Here is a 21,770-nt window from a genome sequence, read left to right as displayed (position 1 = left end):
ATATAAGTCAGTATACAATGGTGTTAAATGAAATGTTAGATAATTATGAAAGGTAAATGAAATGTTATAAAAATATGGAAGTATTTTAATATTAAACATTGTAAGAACATTTTAAATGAAATGTTAGGAATATATAGATGTATTTTGATACAAAATAACATTCAAGAGTATTAAATGAAATGTTATATAATTATAGGAGGTTAAATGAAATGTTAGAAAAACATGGGAGGTATTTTGATATTAGACATTGTAAGACAATTTTAAATAATATGTTAAAAGTAGATAGATGTATTTTCATACAAGACAATATGTGAGAGTGTTATATAAAATGTTAGATAATTAGAAGGGTTAATAAAATATTGAAAAAATATAAGGGCATTTTGGTATTAAACTTTTTTAGACGATTTTATATGATATATCAGGAGTAAATAGATGCATTTCGAAAGAACACAACATTTAAAAGGTGTTAAATGAAATATTACATAATTAGAAAAGGTTAAATGAAATGCTAAAAAAATGAGGGTATTTTGATATTAAATATTGTAAAAACGTTTTAAATAAAATGTTATGAATAGATAGATACATTTTGATATAAGATAACATGTGAGGGTATTATATGAAATGTTAAATAATTATAAGAGGTTAATTGAAATTTTAAAAAAAATGGGGGCATTTTAATATTAAACTTTTTTAGACGGTTTTAAATGACATATTAAGAGTAGATAGATACATTTCTAGAGAACACAATATATAAGAGTGTTAAATGAAATGTTACATAATTAGAGAGGGTTAAATGAAATGTTAAAGAAATATGAGGTATATTTTTATATTAAACATTATAAGAACGTTTTAAATGTAATGTTAGGAATAAATTGATGCATTTTGATACAAAATAACATGTGAATGTGTTATATAAAATGTTAAATAATTATAGAGGGTTAACTAAAATTTTGAAAAAATATATGGATATTTTAATATTAAACTGTTTTAGACGGTTTTAAATGATATATTATGAATAGGTTGAAACATTTTAGAATATTATAGGTGGCATATATATCGATAAATTGTTATTGTAGATTTTTTCTTATAAATGTTTAATTTTTCCCAAAAATTTTTCATTGTAGAATTGATAATTAAAATAGTTATTTATACATCGGTTCATTTCCAGGGAGAATGGATTTAACGTGATGACAACATAATAAAATATGTTAGAGAATATAAATAATTGATTAAAATTTCCTCCAGAACAACATTTGAAGAATTTATTCAACTTCTGAGTGAGCATTGTGGTCGTGATCCGATTAGAAACTACTTTTAATTATCTATGAAGCCAAGAAAAATTAAGTTCGACTATCCAATACAGATCCAAAATGATGAAGATGTCTAAGGTTTTATTGATATGTCTCAATACTTCTAGAAATGTATTCCTGTTTTTGTTACATGTACCCCAATCGAAGGAAAAGAAAAAGAAGAAATTAGTGAAGTTAAAAAAAAAAAATTTGAAAAACTTGATTGATTTCAGTAACGATGTATTGTATATTACAAATGAATGGGCTCATGTAGAGAAATATAAAGTTCCCGACTAGGGTGACTTTGAAAGGAACGACATGACTGATATTTCTCTTGATGAGGCAAAGTCTCTGCATATGTCACCTATTATCGAGGGTATATATAGTTTGCAACTTGAAGATCTTATCTTGGGTGACGAAAATTATTTTGGGCCATTTTTTGACAATATCCCCACTGATTTGTTTAGGTGGTTTTCTGATTTTTCTTCACAATCATCAACATTATCAAATGGTATAAGATCGATCCGAGAGAAGAATATTGTAAGGTTTGGTGATATTTTTCATAACAAATAACATTTAAAAGATGTTGTAACTTAAATACCCTATATTGAAATGATTTCAATACAAGGTACTTAAGTCTAACACAGAGAGATGAAAGATTAAGTGTAATGATGAAAAATGTCATGGTTTATATCTACAACCAAAGCCAAAGTCAATGAAATCTTCTAAATCATTAAAATAGATCCAACTTACATGAGTTTAATTATCAAATAATGTCACATCACTAACAAACTGGGGCTCGAGCTTTAGGTTAATTAATAAAGTCAAAATTTGTATTAATTGATCGAATTTATAAACCTAAAGAGGTAACCAATATAAAATTGACATTTCATACCCTTTTTAGTTCTAGATATTTAATTTAATTTCTCTAAATATAAATAGATAGTTAAATTTAATTTAAAAATAATTTTATTTTAAATTCTGTCCAAACTAATTTAAATTGATATATTCAAATCGACTTATTTTATGAAAACAAGTTTTATCATTAAGCCAAACGCTATTTGTTCCATCCAATCTCGAATTTGAACTTGAGTGGATGAAACCCGACCTTGTCTCCAATGGATTCTGACAATAACATAAATAAAAAATATAACAACTAAGACATTATCATTAATAATAATATTATTAATGATGATACGATAGGCAACACTGATTAGAATTTTTCATTTTTTATAATAAAATATTACTCAAACCAAATACACTCTAAACGTTACGAAAAAGTTAAAATATTCAAATATTTTTGAAATACTAACATGGTAACTTCCAATTGAGTAATGTAATTATTTACTTTTTGTTTTACTTCAAAATCACTCTACCAACACTATTATCTCAATTTATACAAATAAATTTATACAATTTATTTATACATATAATATTACCGCTTAAGAATAAATCCAATCCGAACTTTGATCAAACTAACCAAGTTCAAGCAGAAAATAATACTCATTTTTATAAATTAACCTAAAATTTTAAACTAACCAGAATCAAAACCTAAATTAAATTATTTTTAAATCAAATTTAAAACATCGACTTATCAATCTTGAATTGACTTTTTTGAATTCAACCCAATCTCAAACCGGCTCATATTCAGACTCATCCAATTCAAATCCAACAGTATTGGTGTCCCTAATAGATAAGCATCTTCCTCAATTTTACACACACGCACACTATTTCTGGCAATAAAAAAATTATGAAGAAGTACCTACGAACAATTTCTATATATTTACAATAACCAAAAGAAAACTCTAAGAAAATAAAAGGCAATAATCAACTTAACAGTTGACGGAATTAAGGAATTTTCTTTCACAAATAGAATATAACAGGAAAATAGCAATTTCATTTATACAAAACTACACCACAAAATTGACACCACCCATGACCTGGAAGCAATCGCTTAGACTACTACTCATTCTAGAATAAATTAACAGCAGAAGAAAGAAAGAAAGAATGTTTGGAAAAATGTTATGAGCCAATAGTAATAATGAACAGTTTTTACCATCTCCTTTAATTCATTTCTTCTTTTCAGCTGATTTCCCCAGAGGAAGTGTTCCAAACACTCGATCCCAAAGGGATGATGTGATTCCGAACCCCTTATCTTGGATTCTGAAGTGATGATTTAAGTGATATTTCTGCAAAACACAACCAAGATAAACAATACATAAGTTATTCTGCATGCCAGTTGGAGCCATCCGAAAAAGGATACGATCATTTACAGACACCAAGAAGAAGAATTTCAATAATATCAGAAAGCTGAACTATTTTAATTTCATTTTTGAGAAATTTTAAACTAAGTTGAGCAAGACAAGCTGACGTATCTTTTTGCAATTGGACCATATGCACCCTTCTTACCTTGAGGTGTTTAGGTACTCCACTTGAGGGCTGACCATGGTGCAGGTAGTAATGGGTGCAATCATACATCACATACCCAAGTAAACCACCTCCAAACACAGCTGGAGCTATCGATGGAGTTGCTAGAAGTTTTACCAAATTCCATAACTGGCAAGGATTGGAAATGAAAAGGCAATAAGCAATAAACAAAATATTAAGAATACTAAATATGGAAAATCATAAATGCAGCTTCTCTATTTAAAGAAATATTATAGTTTAAAAATCAGTTTTAATCTTTCAGGAATTTTCTTATCATATATGATCCAAGGAACATATTTTAGTTTAGAGATTGCACTGGATTATCTAAATAGTATAAGAATATTTTTTACTAAGACATTATTAAATCGTATTCATTACTTACAATTTTGATAGTCCTAATATGTATTCTTAGCATACAAAGAGAACCTTAAAAAATTAGTAAAGTTACATTATAAGATTTACAGCCTTTAATATAGTTTTACACAATGCCTATTGATTGGATTCATTAGCTTAGGTTTGTGTAGACCAAAATACCAACAGAACCATTTAACAACTTATAAATGTAGCACTTGCCAGTGTTAGTAGAATTCATACAGCATGTATGGAACAAATCTAAAAACAAATATTTATCCCAGTCAAGCTAAGAACAGTCACAAAACAACAACAAAAATACATAGTCTACAATCAGGGCACTGCAAATAACATTATTACCCTGCCCATACTCACAATTAACAGATGAGTACTGTGCTGTTTGAAAATGGCATTAATTATGGTAAAATTCATAAATGTCATGTCTTTTATACATACATCATTGATCCACACCTGCCAAAGATGTTCAGTGCTATATGCATACAGTTTGAAAGGAAATAATGATTTACATCAAGTCAAACCTTTTCACATCTGGATATATGTGTTACAGGAAAATACAATAATAATTTCAACGAAAAAAAGGCAAAAAATACATACTGGTATACATAGAACAGCTGTCGCCGCAGGAGGAAAAACAAGCCGTAGGCCATCCATAGGATGCTTATGGTGGCAACCATGAATAAGATAATGAAAAGTATTACCCCTGCAAGTTCTTAACAAATTCAGGGTATTGGCTAAAGCAAATATAGAGCATGCATGCCCTACTCAAAAAGAAAAAAAAAGCGGTAGTGCATCTATATGTCTGCATATGTGTGTATGTTAAGACCACAGAGAAGGAGATAATTAGAGCAAAAACAAACCAATAGCTCTTTGTTTTGATATGGAAAAGGAAACGGTGCAAACTGTATTCCATCAATGTCCAAATAAAAATGCCAAAAGCCACCATTTCTACTATCTCTAGACATGTATGGCCCATTCTTACAGACATGGAGATACAGTAGAAAACAACTGGCAGCCAAATGACTGGAATTGCCCACCAGACAGTGCGAGTCAAGAACTGTTTCAAGTAAAAATGAGACATGTTATTTGAGAAGAGGAATTATTATATCAAATAGCATGAATGAGTGCATGAACATAACAAGGAAAATGCTGTGTATAAAGAAAGAGGCCATACCTCCCAAAAGTCACTTTCAAAAAATCGAGGGCCTTCCCTGGTTGGAATCGGCTGGTGAACCCATTCCTCATATGCTTCTCCAAGATGACCAACCTGTGATAAGCTCACACAAAGTTAAAAAAATAAAAGCTTAAACAAGCCGTAATACCAACAAATTCAACTTAGTATACAAGAAAAGATTCATAAAACACATAGATAGATGTATATACTATAAAGGTGAGAAAGAAAAGAAGCAATAAGAAACAAAAAAACAAAATTAAAAGAGGGGGACCAAGGCATATCCAAGAAAAGAAGAAATCAGAAGAAATGAACCAAAAACTCTGAAGTAACAGTGGACTAAATTAAGGTAGAAGAAAGCCGAACTAAAAAAACCAAACAGTTTTTAGTAAACTACAATAGCAACCATGACAAGCAAATAATGCTTTTTGTCTCCACTCCACAATATAGCACTGAACTGAAGAACAAGTACAGTTTGATTTCAGGTGATAAGGTAATAAATCCTAAACTATTCATAAACCTTAAAGCTGGTTACAGTCAACCATGTAACCATTACTCCTTGAATTCAATGTAGATTATATATCAAAATACAGATTTTCAATGATTAAATAGCTACCAATCAGATATATAGCATTTTGAATTATAAGTCGAAATGTAAGTAAACTTTTGAAAAATAGTTATTTCTTTTTCTAGAAATGCTTGTTTGAAGTGTGAGTAAGAGATGGTTCGGAACTTTAGCTTGTTTGAATAGTTGACATAACAATGACAAATTGAGAAAAAAAAAATAGTACGCATAACGTAATCACTACTTAAACAAAGATCCTAATTCCTAAGTGAACCTGTCATTCCTTTTGCCAGATGTTAATTAATTTTAAGCACAGAACCACTACCACATGAAAATAGAACACCTGTTATATATGACAGGATTTCAGACAATTGATGCTTCTGTTTGTACTTGTGCTTGTCCACACATACTTAATGATCAGCACAAACAATAAAATCATTCATCAAAGAAGAGTTGTTTCCATAAAAATTTTAATGAAATTAAAATATCTGTATTAAAAGATATCATCAATCATTAAAAAGTCAACAATACAAGGTATATAACCATTCGTCATAGATATTTGGCTTAAACAAGTGCTATTATGAACATGTGACTTTACAAGAAAAGAAAAACTGCAATTCAAATCTACCTGGAAGACAAGAGCTTTGTTTAAATCGACTGTGAATTCATTGGCGACCATCTTGGCAACTTACTATACAACTGAAATCACACAGAAAACACAAATGATTCAGTAAAAAACAAGCAAAATCAAAACATAAACCACCCAATTAAAGGAATTACCATTAGCCTAAATTCCAATGAAACTTTACAAATTACTCGTACATTTAAGTGACCGTTAAAATTGTATGTCTTAATGTTCACTCTTTGGCTTTTTTAATTGAGCAAGAAGACATCAAATAATGCCTTTTAACGAGTTCTCATGTGTCCCTGGCCCCATGGAATCAGAACTAAAATTTCTATTGACTCTTCGAAAAAAAGACCATTTGATTTCACAACATTTTTCTTTGAACACAAAACGACTAAATTGCACTCAAATATCTTATAGCATATACAATGTCAAGATTCAAGAGTTTGTCGCCACCTTTCGCAGCTCGATTCCTCCTAATTCAAATATTCAATCACGCAACAACCAAATCTTTATGGTATAGTCTCGGAATTCAAACAGCATAACATTTCCAACGAAAAAGAAAAATAAACAATGCAATTAAGTAGAAACACATTCAAACAAGAAATCCGAAGCGATTCAAAACCTAGATCTATAATAAATCAAGAACACACACAAAATGAACAAACCGAGTACAATGCGGTTCGGATCTGAGTCCAAACGCGATCTTTAACGGCGATGCAAGCGCCGTCAAGTCACCGCAACACGGACGACCACAGAGTCACAGACCACAGTTTTCTGTGATGGGACTCTTTTTTGAAAGTAGTGAAATGATAGAAAGGGAGTTTTTCGGGTGAAGTGATTCGGTGTTTATAAGTTGATGGGAGGTGGATGGATTTGGGCCGTTGGTTTTGAATGGAATAAGAGAATCCAACCAGCGGATTTTCACGTTGGATTCCAACAGCTGCCAGACTGGCACTTTTGAAGCGACAGCTAGGCATCGATTTTATAATGGGAGAGAAGCTAGCGAGTTTTGAAGCTGACGTGGCGGGCGATTATTGGAGGAAAGGATATGGTTCCTGTGTGGTGAGGAGTACAGGATCTAATGTGTAGACGAATCCTAACAACTAACAGTCAACGGTCAACGCTGTGGCAGTTTCTCCTGGAAGTAGTTAGACTAGTAAGTAATACATTTGCGTCCGCTAATCTCTGAAAGTGCCCCGGTTGTTTTTATGTACACGCTTATTTATCAATAAAAAATTCTATGAAAGAGACATTTTCTTAATTAATAAAAAAAAAAAAGAAACGAAGGTTTGTTTTAATGGATAGTTTGGATGATAACGACAAGATATCTAAAATACGAGAATGTAAATTTGAAATTTGTTAACTACGTATTAAAATTAATTTTTTTATTAATTTAATCTTAAAAAATTGACTATTTTAGGGTTTTTTTTAAAAGTATTTAAATTTTACTTAATAATTTTTAATAAACTCTTCAACATAACAATTTAATTACCAAATACATTATTAATACACAAAAGATAAAGCAAGGCATAACATACGACACGTTTGTTTCCATTTTTTATATTTTCCAATTATTTTACATAAATTATTAAAAATTTTCAAAAAAAAATTTGTGGATTTATGTCCAAAAAATCAAAAGTGCAGTTTTTGTATAGTACTTGAGTGAACACACTTTTTATAATTTTTGTGCTATTGAAGAAACATAATTTATAGACTTTCTTCGCATTGTATTTTTTTTTTTTAAATGAAGGCGTTGAATTATTATTTTATTTTTTGGTAAAATAGTGGGTAAAACCCACAACAAAAAAAGAAAATAAATGAAGGGAAGCCAATGCAGCCCTAAAGTCATATCCTAAGATCTCTTAAAGCTTAGGAGAAGTCTAAAAAAACATAAAGAGATACCTAGCAATGACAATGTTATTCAATTAAATTATATGCTATTTGTCATTTGTAGGGCTGGATTCGAGCCGAGCGCAGCCAGCTCGGGCTCGGCTCGGCTTTTTAATGGCCGGCTCGAGTTCGGCTCGAGCTCGACTCGAGCCGAATTCGGCTCGGCTCGAGTTCGGCTCGTTTTCAGTTCGGCTCGGTAACGGCTCGGCTCGGCTCGTTTTTTATATCAAAACGACACCGTTTGGTATATATATATGGATCAAAACGACACCGTTTTGTATAAAAAAATTTTAAAAAAAATATACCGAGCCAACCCGAGCCAGCTCGGGCTCGGCTCGAGCTCGATCGAGCCGAACTGAGCCCGGCTCGTTTTGGGCTCGAACCGAGCCGAGCCGAGCCGAGCTCGAGCTCGAGCTGACTCGGCTCGAATCCAGCCCTAGTCATTTGATCCCTTTATTGTGTTGCATGGAAGTGTTACATTGATTTATTGTGTTTTAGGTTGTACCCCAAATATTGAGATTTTGTTAAACTAGCCCGATATGAAAGCTCGTCAAGTGACAGGTTTTGACAGAACTCAACAAATGAGCCCAATAGGTTACACTAGGATCAATCCACCTCACCACCACCTTTAAACACAAAAGATAAAACAAGACATAATAGCATGACTAGTATGATTTCACTTTTCATATTTTCTAATCATTTTCAATAAATCATTAAAAATTGTCACAAAAATAAAAAATTTTGTTGAATGATGTACAAAAATGCTATTTTTGCATTGTATTGAAATGGACACTACTAAAAAGATTGGATTTTCTTTTTATTGAATAGACCTGACTTATAAATTTTCTTATCGATTAAATCAAACTTCATTATTTCTTATTAAAGGTTTCGAATATCATTTGACTTTTAAAAATGTTAAATATAAATGACACAACAAAATTTATGGTTACAAACCCCAACGTTGTCATTTTGATGCGATGATATGAACAATTTATGCGTTAATGTGGACATTTAAAACCAACAAAAACCTGAAATTATACTATTTTCCCAAATTTATTTCCACACAAAGCATAAAACAAATCCAAAATAATTAAAATCTACTTATAAAATAAGTAAAACCCAACTACAATAAACAAAACCCAATAAGAGATACCTCTAACTATAATGATTTCAATTAAAAAATAATTATAAAGTTTGTTCTATTTATAAGTGTTATTGTCTTAAAGGTTTTAAACAAAATACACGTTAAAAATTAATTTGGGAAATTTGATTGTGAAAATAAGCGAAAGTAGTAGAGGGGGAAAGTAGATTAACTCCTTCACACAAAAAGGTAATTACCTTTTTATATAAAAATAATTAATATATTCTTACTTTCTCTTTTTCAAATAAAAGCTTTTATTACAATCAAGATTTTTAAAATAAAATTACAATTGGAAAACAACTATTAAACTCTTTTAGAGGAACAAATAAATATTAATTTAAATATATATTATTAATAAAATTACTCGGTTTTGAATACCCAATCATAACTTAATTAATATGTTATTATATAATTAAGTAATTTCGATTTTAAAAATAAAATAACACTAAATTATATAATTATATATCATATGAATAATTAATAAAATATTTAAAACTGGATACATATAATATTATTTATATTTTATTATGTGTAAGTGATAAAATTTGTATTTTGTATTATTTTTGGATTTTTAATGTAAAACACATTTTATTGTTCTAGTATTCTCATATTATTTTCATAAAAAAAATACTAAACGTGAATTCTTTCCTCACATTTTCCTATCATTTAAAATATTCTTTGAAAAACAATGTATGTATATAAATTCACTGCCCTATTATCCATTTATAATTTTTTACCACAAAAATAGATTATTTGAAAGATTGTTAATTATAAATTATTCATATATTTGATAAAATTGAATTGCATAGATAATTTTTGTATTTGATTGACAATATTAAGATAATACTCATATATTATTTTATTAAAATGTCATTAAAAGATTATTAATTGGGTATAAATTAATATTTGAAACTATTAAAATATTTGTTTTATTCCTATCAGTAGATCCAAGCCAAGTCAACTTAGACTTGTCTCAATGCTTGACTTAAACGAGTTGAACTCAAATTGGGATAACCTTATCTCAACTTAAGCAAATTGTTGGAAAGTCATTGGTAGATTCATTTTCTATGACAACTTTTCATCTTCTCCGATAACTTTTTTCTTCTGTGATGATTCTTCTTCGATCTTCATCTCCAACGACCCTTCTTCTTCTCTGGAGAACTTATCATCAACTTAAGTTCAAATTAGAGATGTCAATGGGTCAGGCCAGGCTGGGTTGGCTCCGACTCGACCCATTGTGTTAATGGGTCGGGCCCGAGACCCAAACAGTAATGGGCCTTCAGGCGAGGTTGACCCATTGAAATATAAAGGTCCGACCCATATAATAACGGGTCTTAATTGGGGCTGGCCAGGCTGGGCTTTAATCGGGTTGGCCCGACTCATTTAATCAATATTTTAAAAAATGTTTAAACACAAATTATTTTTCAATTATTAAAATCGATGACAGTATCCCGAATATTTTATTTATAATTTCTCACTTGTGGTGGAGGAATATCATGGTTACATGATAAAAAATATTATAAATTGATAACATAGTATAAATAAATTAATTTATATACTGTAAAAATTACAAAACATAAATAAAATACATCTACTATATAACATTTATCTACTCATCTTCTATATTTAAATCTCTGAATTCTTCAAAGATAAAGAATTATTATTTGTGAATTCATATATTTTATAATATTTTGTAATAATAAAATTAAAATAAAAATGAAATTATAAATATAAAGAATTATTATTTACGAATTCATATATTTTTCGAAAGAGAGTTAATGAGAGAAAATGAGATTGAAAATATAATGAAATAATTGAGATTGAGAAATTAAAAGATTTGTAAATAAAAATAAAAATGAAGGAAAATAAAATAAATTTATTTAAATAAATAAATAAATTAAAAAATAAAAAAATTAAGCAGAGGCCAATCTGCCATTTCGCAGAAGCAGAAAAAAAAATTTATTTTATAAACAGTGCACCGCCGGGTTGGGTCAGCCTATGGGCCTAATATTTACGCCTGGCCCGATAAGGCCATGGGCCTGTCCCAACACTCTATAATGTCGGGCCGGGTTTTATCGTGCTCGGACTTTTTTTCGTACTTCGGGCCGGACCTCCATTTGGTGCGACCCGATTGGCTTGTCTAGTTCAAATTAACACCTATTTAGATTTGACTCCGCTTAAATAAACTCCTAATTGTTCTTTTAGATGGGTTTATTAATGGTAAAAAGTATTTTCTCTAAGTTCATATACTATTTATATATTTTTGTGTCATCATTCCATTCCATTGCATCAAAAGACCTGTGTTACATAAATATTCAGTCTTATAACCACATATGCTTATTTAAGTGTTAGATTAGTGTAATGCAAATTTGACACATAAATTCATAGTCACTGAGTCAATGTAATTCATTGGATTTGGATGAGAAATTAGAGTTAGCTTTAAGCCATTGAATTATCATAACTTAATGGACATGAATATTCTCTCATATCTCAGTAAAAATTTATATTACGGCCAAATAACTGTTTCCTATTAGAGGTTTGATGAAACGATAAATTTTCATTTTGAAGTTTCAAAAAAACAAATTCTTACATGTTATCTGCTTCTTCTGTTAATAAATCTATTAAGTTTTCATGAAAATGATTATTTTGCTTTTTTATTGAAATTATAAAATTGTTACCAGAGCTTGGCCAGTTTTGATGAAAACGCCACTACATTGCCAAAAGTTCCAGGGGAGATGCTTTAATCTGTTGAAATGCTCCGCAATATGGGCATATACAAAAGAATAAGCACGACGCTTATACCCTGGCTTTGGAAAGAAATAAGGCCGGCCTTTCCAAGCCAGCAAGCAAGCCTGAGATCCTCCACCTGCAGCTCCTGCATCCACCCCTGCTCAACCGATAGACTCATCTTGTGTTAGAAACGAAGGCACTTGCGACAGGCCGAATGATGATTCAGAAAGAGCTCACAAAAGTCAGCAACCAGTTATCGACCTTCATGGCAAAGTATGCTTCATATTTTGATGAAGCTTCCGAGGAAGACTGAGGATGGGTTGTTGTCTTGATGTTGCTTGTGCTGATTCTAATTTTTTTGTGCTTGTCCCAATCTGCTTCTGTTCCTGGGTTTAATTGTTAGTTTTGGGGATGATCTGCTGATGCATTTTCATTTCTCTATTTCGGTACCGCCGATTTTGATGATGAACTGTTTTGTACATTTTGCTGATGATGTTAACTTGGTAGACAAATGCTCTTGGACTGGATTTATTCAGCTGCCTCTATTTTGTTGTATTTATTACATGGAAAAACATTGATTATGCTTTTATCTGACAAAAATAAAATTAGATAAATATATAATCTAGAATCAGTTTATTGGGTATCATGAAATCATATTGTAAAAACCCATTACACTTCCTATTAAACTTTTTAATTTGAGTGACAAGTGTAAACTGTTATAATTTATTAAACTTTTAATCAGAAGATCTAATAACTTATTATATAAAAGGTTATATCCCTATCCCAAAATAGTTAGAAGTGATACGTGTACCTATTCACAATTATCACATTTTGTTTTGAGTGTTATTAGGATGAAAGACCATGATAGTTGTACAGATTAACAATTGATTAGATTTGAATTGGTTTACGTTAACTATCAAGTTTGTTTGCATCCCTAAATCTTTTAATTTTTGTATTTTATTGCCTATATGTGTTGATATCCAATTGATTAATTGATTAATTGCATGAATAGAGAGTTAAATTTGTGTAATTAATCGTATAGTATTAAAACTCTAACCAATTTTAAAATGTTATATTTTTGTGGGAAATTTTAAAAACTAGGCAAAATTAAAGGGGTCTAAGCGAAATTACCCAAAAAATTCAGGTTTAAGCAAAAATGCCCAGGTTTTGTGAAATGACGAAACTGCCCCCATATATAAACACAGCAAATTTTCACTGTGCAATTCAAAGAAAATTCGAATTTTTTCCACATCCCACGGCAATCCCACAGCGAACGTCATTTCCGCCGATTTTCTTGCTTTTCGGCAACCGAAAATGGAAAATAATGTTATCACATCTCTCGTAATCTTGTTTGGATCAAGTTATTGCTCATATTATTGCGATTTGATTGAGAATTTTGGGTTTGAAATTTTAGGGTTTACGGTTTGAATAATGCTTAAAATGTTTCAATTTTTGGTTGTTTTTGTTGAATTGATTGAGGGGTTTTATGTTATACAATGTGTAGATTTGATTTATGTGAAAATCGGAGGTCGAAACGACCAAAAATTGGCCGAAATTGGCTGCCGAATGGATCGGCAGTCTGCCGTGGGAACGGAATTTCCCACGGCAGGACGAATTCTCCCACGGCAGTTGAATGAACAATGGGTTGTGGGGGGGTAAACTGGCTTTTTTAAAACATTGGGGTGTCGGGGAAATCCTTAGCCCACGTCTGGTTTTTTTGAAATTTCGCACGTTGTCGTGGGAAAAGCGAAATTACGAACCTGCCCCCCTTTATATACAAAGCAAAATTTCCCACGGCAGGTTCTGATTTCACTGTGCATTTCCACGAAAAATCGCAAAAGTTTCCTCCTCCCACGTCAATCCCACGGCGAAGGTCATTTCCGTCGATTTTGAAGCTTCCCGACAACCGCAAATGGCAAAGAAGGTTAGTATATCTCCCGTAATCTTGTTTGGATCAATTTATTGCTGATATAATTGAGATTTGATTGAGAATTTTGGGTTTGAAATTCTAGGGTTTACGCTTTGAATATTGCTTAAAATGTTCGGATTTTTGGTTGTTTTTGTTGAATTGATTGAGGGGTTTTATGTTATACAATGTGTAGATTTGATTTATGCAAAAATCGGAGGTCAAAACGACCAAAAATTGGCCGAAATTGGCTGAAACTTGGATCAACAGTCTGCCGTGGGAACGGAGTTTCCCACGGCAGAATGAAATTTCCCACGGCAGCGTCCTTTTCAAACTTAGTTGGGGGGTAAATTGGGTTTTTTAAAATCTTGGAGAGCTGGATGAGATTCATTACAACAAAGGGGGTTTTATGGAAATTTTGGATATAACATTGGACCTTTTTAATTAAAGAATTTTCATTAGGGGTTAAATTGAGATTTTTCTCATCCACGGTTTCTGATCGTGTAGTTTTCGAATTTTATATCCGTTTTTTCTGTTTTAGGTTTTTCTATATATATTTTTCAAATTTCAAATTCGAGTTTTCAAATTTTGGTGTTTTTTGACACAACTTACGATGTAACGACGTTATTTCAGTTTCGTTTTTCCGAATTCGAATTTCAGTTCCGTTTTTTTGAATTTCACCATTTTAGGTTATATCGATTTGTATTTTCACGATATCCGAATGATTTTCCAAGTATCATCACTTTAAAGTATTTCAACGTATAGAATTCGAATTTCAGTTCCGTTTTTTCAGATTTCACCATTTTAGGTTATATCGATTCGTATTTTCACGATTTCCGAATGAATTTTCGAATATTGTCACTTTGAGGTATTTCAACGTATCGAATTCGAATTGTAACTTCGTTTTTTCGAATTTCACCATTTCAGGATATACCGAATCGTATTTTCATGATCTCCAAACGATTTTTCAATTATCGTCACTTTAAGGTATTTCAACGTTTAGAATTCGAATTTCAGTTCCGTTTTTTCGATATTCACCATTTTATGATATATCGATTCGTATTTTCACAATTTCTGAATGATTTTCCGAGTATCGTCACTTTAAAGTATTTCAACGTATAGAATTCGAATTTCAGTTCCGTTTTTTCGGATTTCACCATTTTAGGTTATATCGATTCGTATTTTCACGATTTTCAAATAATTTTCTGAGTATCGTCACTTTAAGGTATTTCAACGTATCGAATTCGAATTGCAACTCCATTTTTTCGAATTTCACAATTTCAGGATATATCGAATCGTATTTTCATGATCTCCGAACGATTTTTCAATTATCGTCACTTTAAGGTATTTCAACGTATAGAATTCGAATTTCAGTTCCGTTTTTTCGGATTTCACCATTTTCGGTTATATCGATTCGTATTTTCACGATATCTGAATGATTTTCTGAGTATCGTCACTTTAAGGTATTTCAACGTATAAAATTCGAATTTTATTTCCGTTTTTTCGAATTTAACCATTTTAGGATATATCGATTTGTATTTTCACGATTTTCGAATGAATTTCTGAGTATCGTCACTTTGAGGTATTTCAACGTATCGAATTCGAATTGCAACTCCGTTTTTTCGAATTTCATCATTTCAGGATATATCGAATCGTATTTTCATGATCTCCGAACGATTTTTCAATTATCGTCACTTTAAGGTATTTCAACATTTAAAATTCGAATTTCAGTTCCGTTTTTTCGCAATTCACCATTTTAGGATATATCGATTCGTATTTTCACGATTTTCGAATGATTTTCTGAGTATCGTCACTTTAAGGTATTTTAACGTATGAAATTCGAATTGCAACTTTGTTTTTTCGAATTTCACCAATTCGAAATATATCGAGTCGTATTTTCATGATCTCCGAACGATTTTTCAATTATCGTCACTTTAAGGTATTTCAACGTATAGAATTCGAATTTCAGTTCCGTTTTTTTGGATTTCACCATTTTATGTTATATCGATTCGTATTTTCACGATATCTGAATGATTTTCTGAGTATCGTCACTTTAAGGTATTTCAACGTATAGAATTCGAATTTCATTTTCGTTTTTTCGAATTTAACCATTTTAGGATATATCGATTCGTATTTTCATGATTTTCGAATGAATTTTCGAGTATCGTCACTTTGAGGTATTTTAACGTATGGAATTCGAATTGCAACTCCGTTTTTTCGAATTTCACCAATTCAGGATATATCGAGTCGTATTTTCATGATCTCCGAACGATTTTTCAATTATCGTCACTTTAAGGTATTTCAACGTATAGAATTCGAATTTCAGTTCCGTTTTTTCGGATTTTACCATTTTAGGTTATATCGATTCGTATTTTCACGATATCCGAATGATTTTCTGAGTATCGTCACTTTAAGGTATTTCAACGTATAGAATTCGAATTTCATTTCCGTTTTTTTGAATTTAACCATTTTAGGATATATCGATTCGTATTTTCACGATCTCTGAACGAATTTTTTATTATCGTCACTTTAAGGTACTTCAACATATAGAATTTGAATTTCACATCCGTTTTTCAAATTTGACCATTTTAGGATATATCGATTCGTATTTTCAAAATTTTCGAACAATTTTCTGATTATCGTCACTTCAAGGTATTTCAACCTATAAAGTATGAATTTCAGTTTCGTTTTTTCTATTTTTCATCATTTAAGGATAACTTTTTCTACATTGTTAACATTCTATAGAAGTTGAACGTATAGAACTCGAATTTCTGTTCTTATTTGTTAAGTTTTGTCATTTCCTTTTTAATTATTTGGTATTTCTCATCTTTATATGTTTTTTTCACTAATACATTTGTTTACATATTTATTTTTGTGAATATCTAACAAATTTTACGTGATTGTTACAGGATATTTCTCGCAAAAGAAGACGGATTGAGAGCGAGCTGCGCATTCCCGACGTTTCCAGACACTTCCGGGCAGATGCGATATCTCGTGCACAGCGTACGACATTATCCCGTACATTATCGCCGGAGTTATAGATTTTTGTGAGTGGTCGATTACGGTGTACAATTCAGATGTTTCATATTCGGGAAATATAGGGACTCTGGAGCAGCGCATGCGACCATACATGACCTTTATTCCCGCGTTATTAGAGGCGACGACTTTTTGGACAGCTTCTAGGAGGACTCCACGACGTGATCCCCTCACTTTACATCGAGCGTCGGATGTCCCTCAGCAGGGGTTGGGCTCTGGTGACTGTGGCGTCTTTATGTTGCGATTTTTTGAGTGTTTGGCGTTGGCACGGAGCTACGTTTTTCCCCGAGAGTCGTCTACCTCTATGCGTCGACGATTAGCGACACAGTTGTATTTTCATTGTATCGAGTAGTTCACGGATGTATATTTATCGTTATTCCTATGTTTAGATGTATATATTTATTGTATGTTCATATGTGTATGATATACTTTATTTGTGGTTATATATAGATGTGTATCGTATTTGAGTTCATTTTTTAAATAATCTTGTCATGAAAAAACAATAAAAACGTATAATTACTCAAACATTTACACACTTGAAACAATTAGAGAAAATATAGTAATAATGAAATAAATTAACACTAAATTTATTACATCAAATGACAATACAATTACACGTTTGAAACAATAATAAAAATACATCGGTTACATAAACCTGAAGTACAACAATGAAGAATAATATAAAAAACAAAATTGAGTATAAGCATGTCAAGATCTCGTTCCTTTGCCTTTTGTATGTGAACGCTGGGGGGCGGAGCTCGGGACTGGTGCTGGGGATTTACATTGGGTTCGTGTATGCCCCGGTTCATAGCAACGACTACAAATCCTCGGTGTAACAATTTCTCCTTGTGATGGACGTCGATTTCTATTGGATGGACGACCTGGACGACGACTATCGAGGACGGGGGGCAATATAACTCTGTCATCCGGTGAGTGTAACCAATCACATTGATTTCCAAGAGGATTGATCGGTTCCTGATATATTGCACGGTAAATGTCGGTGCGGAAGAATGGATGAACTCATGCGTGCACATTCGTCAGTCTCATATGTCGTGCAACGACAATGGTATGCTTGCACGGAATACGTGAAAGCTGAAACTTTCTACACGTGCATGACATGTCACCAAAGTCCACGATACCCATGAATCCACCAAATCCAACAACCTGATACCGAGTAGGTGTAATCGGTCGAACATCCAGACTTGCAGACTTTGAAAGACGATTACTGATCTTATCTTCCACCCAAGGGGTGAGGAAGTTATGACATTCACCAGTAATTCAGAAAAAATATTAAGAACACATTTGGTAATATGATTAACAAAGTGGAAAAAAGTATATGAGACAACTTTTAATTAATATCGATTTGATACTTACTTGCATGGGTTCTCCTCTCGTAAAACCATCGTTGCATTGTACCACGAATAAACTCCAAGAGCATGGTTATAGGTAGGCCCCGTGCATGTCTGACAAGGGCATTAAATGACTCAGCAATATTTGTGGTCATGATATTGTATCGATGCCCTGGAAAGTACGCTCTACTCCAATAGTGAAAGTCGACATCCCGTAGATAAGCTCCAACTTGGGGGTTCATTGAGTCAATGGATTGCATCATTTGCCCAAATTCAGACTCTGTGTATTATTTAGCGGCTTTCCAATATGCACCCGCGACCTGTAAGAGGGAAAAAAATATGAAAACTCATTGTAAGCAAAATGTTTGAAAATGATAAACTGTTATAAATTTAATTACTTGTTTACAATATACCTTTGAGTCTCGTTTATACTTTGCCCGCATGTTACACAGAAGGTGATGACAACAGCATCCATGGTGGACATCTGGAAAGACTTCAGCCATTGCCGAGTAGATAGCATGATGTTGATCGGAGATTATTGCAAGCTTAGAGAGGTCAGGGATGCATTCTTTAATTCTCATAAGAAACCAACACCACGTGTCGTGATCTTCTTTTTTGCCGACACCGAAACCAATAGGGTATATTTGATTATTACCATCAAGAGCCACCGCAATAAATAAATGCCCCAGATATCGACCTTTAAGGAAAGCAACGTCAATGCAAATAACGGGCCGAAGATATTGACTAAACGCATGAACGGAACATCCTAACGCCATAAAAAAATTTGTAAATCGATGTTCATCGTCTGTTTCAATAGCAGTAACGGTGCCCGGATTAGTACGTTGTAAATTGTAGCAATAATCTGGTAATAGCATAAAAGATTCCTCCGGTGAACCCCTCAATGAATTGATAGCCCAATTTCTTGCCCGCCAAGCCTGTGAGTAGGAAATATCAATTTTATATCGGTCGGCGATGTTTACAATTATTTCTTTAGGCCGATAAATTCGATCAATCATCACAAACTTTGATCTCATTAATTGACCTAAAGCTCGGGCCCCAGCTTGTCTGTGATGTGGCATGATTTGATCAACTAAACATGTGTGGGTAGGATTCATAGAGTTGATCCCCCACACATCACCGACAGTGGACTTGGTTGCATGTATATACCACTTACAATTTTCAGCCTTGCATTTAATTTCCCACCGTTTCTTGTCAGACTTTTTGACACCAAATTGAAATCCTTTGAGTAAGGCGAATTGTGTCATGGCGTCAATCAATTGGACTTTACTGTGAAAAATATCACCAATCTTGACCCTATTCTCCTTTCGGATTGATCTGGAACCACTTGATGATGCTGATGGTTGTGGAGGAAAATCAGGAAGCCACCTAAATGGATCAGTGGGGACATTGTCAAAAAACGGCCCAGAATAATTTCCACCACCTGAAGTAGGATCTTCAAGCCGTAAACTATCCATACCCTCGGTTACTGATGCCATATACTCAGGCTCTACATCGTCTGAAGGAATATCGGGCATATCATTTCCATCGAAGTCACCCCAATAGGGAACTATATCTTTTTCTCTATGAGCCCATGAGTTTGCAATATATAATGGGTCATTACTGAAATCAATCAACTTTTTCAAATCGTATTCTTTTTTGATCCAACTGCTTTCTTTTTCATCTTCATCTTCATCTTCATCTTCTTCCTTCTGCCCTTCAATTGGGGTACATGTAACAAAAACAAGAATACATTCTTGAAAGTACTGGGACATTTCAAGAAGACCTTGCACATCTTCATCATTTTGGATCTGGATGGGACAGTCGAGCTCAATTTTTCTTGGCTTCATTGATACTTGAATGTAGTTTTTCATTAGATCAATACTGCAATACTCCGTCAAACGCTCAATAAATCCCTCGAATGTTGTTCCATAAGGGATTTTAATCAATTGTTTGGCTCCTTCAATATATTTCATTGTGTTGTTGCGACCTTGAATCCATTCTCCCTGGTAACGAACCGATGCATAACCCTCCATTTTAAATATCAATCCTGCAATGACAAGTTTTTGAAGATAATTATTCAGGTATAAAAAAAAAAAATCAATAATGACTATGTAAATCAGCCGTACAATTATTAATAATTTTAAAAAACTCCTAATATTTTTCTAATATGTTATTTATCCCCCTATAATTATTTAACAATTTATATAACACTTTCGTATGTTATCTTATATCAAAATGCATCTATCTGTTTGTAACGTTCTATTTAAAAAGTTTTTATAATATCTATACTTTGAAATAGATATTCAAATTCTATACTTTGAATTACTTTAAAATGTCAATAATAAAAAATTTCTGCAGAAATCTGAAAAATACTAGTGGATATATCATAAAATGATAAAATTCAAAAAAACTGAGCTTAAATTCGAATTCTAAAAATTGAAATACCCTAGAATGGTAATAATCAAACAATTCTAAAAAAAATCTGAAAAATACGAGTTAATATATGCTAAAACGGTGAAATTCAAAAAAACAAACTGAAATTTGAATCCTAAAAGTTGAAATACCATAAAATGACAACAATCGAAAAATTCTTCAGAAATAAGAAAAATGTGCATTGATATATCCTAAAGCGGTGAAACTCGAAAAAACCTATAATTTTAATTATAATGCGCCTACAATGTTTAATATGAAAATACGCCCTAATTTTAATAACATTTCATTTGACACCCTTGTATGTCGTCTTGTATCAAAGCAATCCCTATATATTTTTAACATGTTATATAAATCCTGTATATATTGTAAAATATCTAAACCCCCATAACAATGTAAAATATCCAAAAAAACCCCCTATATTTATCCTAAATTACATTTAACCCCCCATACTTGTCAAACATTACATTTAACCCCCCATATTGCGACATAAAAACTAGAGTTAACAAATAAAATGAAGTTTTAAGATAAGATTGACATAAATACCTTTTTTTGATGAATAGTATTTTTTCGAGTCGAATTCAAAAATACGAACTTCCTTCGTCCGAACGAATCTCTACTAATTGATGTTAACAAAAAAAATAAAAGTGAGAATGAGTGTTTGAGTGATATGAGAAGTGTGTGGAAATAAAATGAGTGAGGAGGGTTTATATAGATGAGGGGAAGGGTATTTTTGACATTTTAGAAAAAGTAATGAAATAAATAAATAAATATGAAAATGCCTTTACAATGTAAAATATCTAAAACCCCCCATATTTATCCTAAATTACATTTAACCC

General features: G+C 32.0%; 1 protein-coding gene across 3 annotated transcripts; it reads right to left on the bottom strand.

Annotated features, from left to right (window-relative positions):
• Positions 1-3,134: 3,134 nt before the first annotated feature.
• Positions 3,135-7,269, bottom strand: LOC123227092 (dihydroceramide fatty acyl 2-hydroxylase FAH1-like). 3 transcript variants are annotated; one of them, XM_044651738.1, is made up of 7 exons: positions 7,115-7,269; positions 6,450-6,520; positions 5,260-5,352; positions 4,946-5,142; positions 4,683-4,788; positions 3,699-3,845; positions 3,135-3,478 (listed from the first exon to the last, which is right to left on the bottom strand). In XM_044651738.1, exons 2-7 carry the CDS (start codon positions 6,498-6,500, stop codon positions 3,359-3,361), a joined length of 714 nt encoding a protein of 237 aa, XP_044507673.1. In that variant the 5' UTR covers positions 6,501-6,520; positions 7,115-7,269; the 3' UTR covers positions 3,135-3,358. The 3 variants fall into 3 exon arrangements, with proteins under 3 accessions (XP_044507673.1, XP_044507674.1, XP_044507675.1); XM_044651739.1 differs by having other exon boundaries at positions 7,122-7,257; XM_044651740.1 differs by lacking the exon at positions 7,115-7,269 and adding an exon at positions 6,903-7,066.
• Positions 7,270-21,770: the final 14,501 nt, after the last annotated feature.

Source organism: Mangifera indica, chromosome 10 (assembly GCF_011075055.1).
Source record: "Mangifera indica cultivar Alphonso chromosome 10, CATAS_Mindica_2.1, whole genome shotgun sequence".
Lineage (NCBI taxonomy): Eukaryota > Viridiplantae > Streptophyta > Magnoliopsida > Sapindales > Anacardiaceae > Mangifera > Mangifera indica.
Note: the sequence above shows the minus strand (reverse complement) of the source record. Positions and strands in the feature narration are given on the sequence as shown.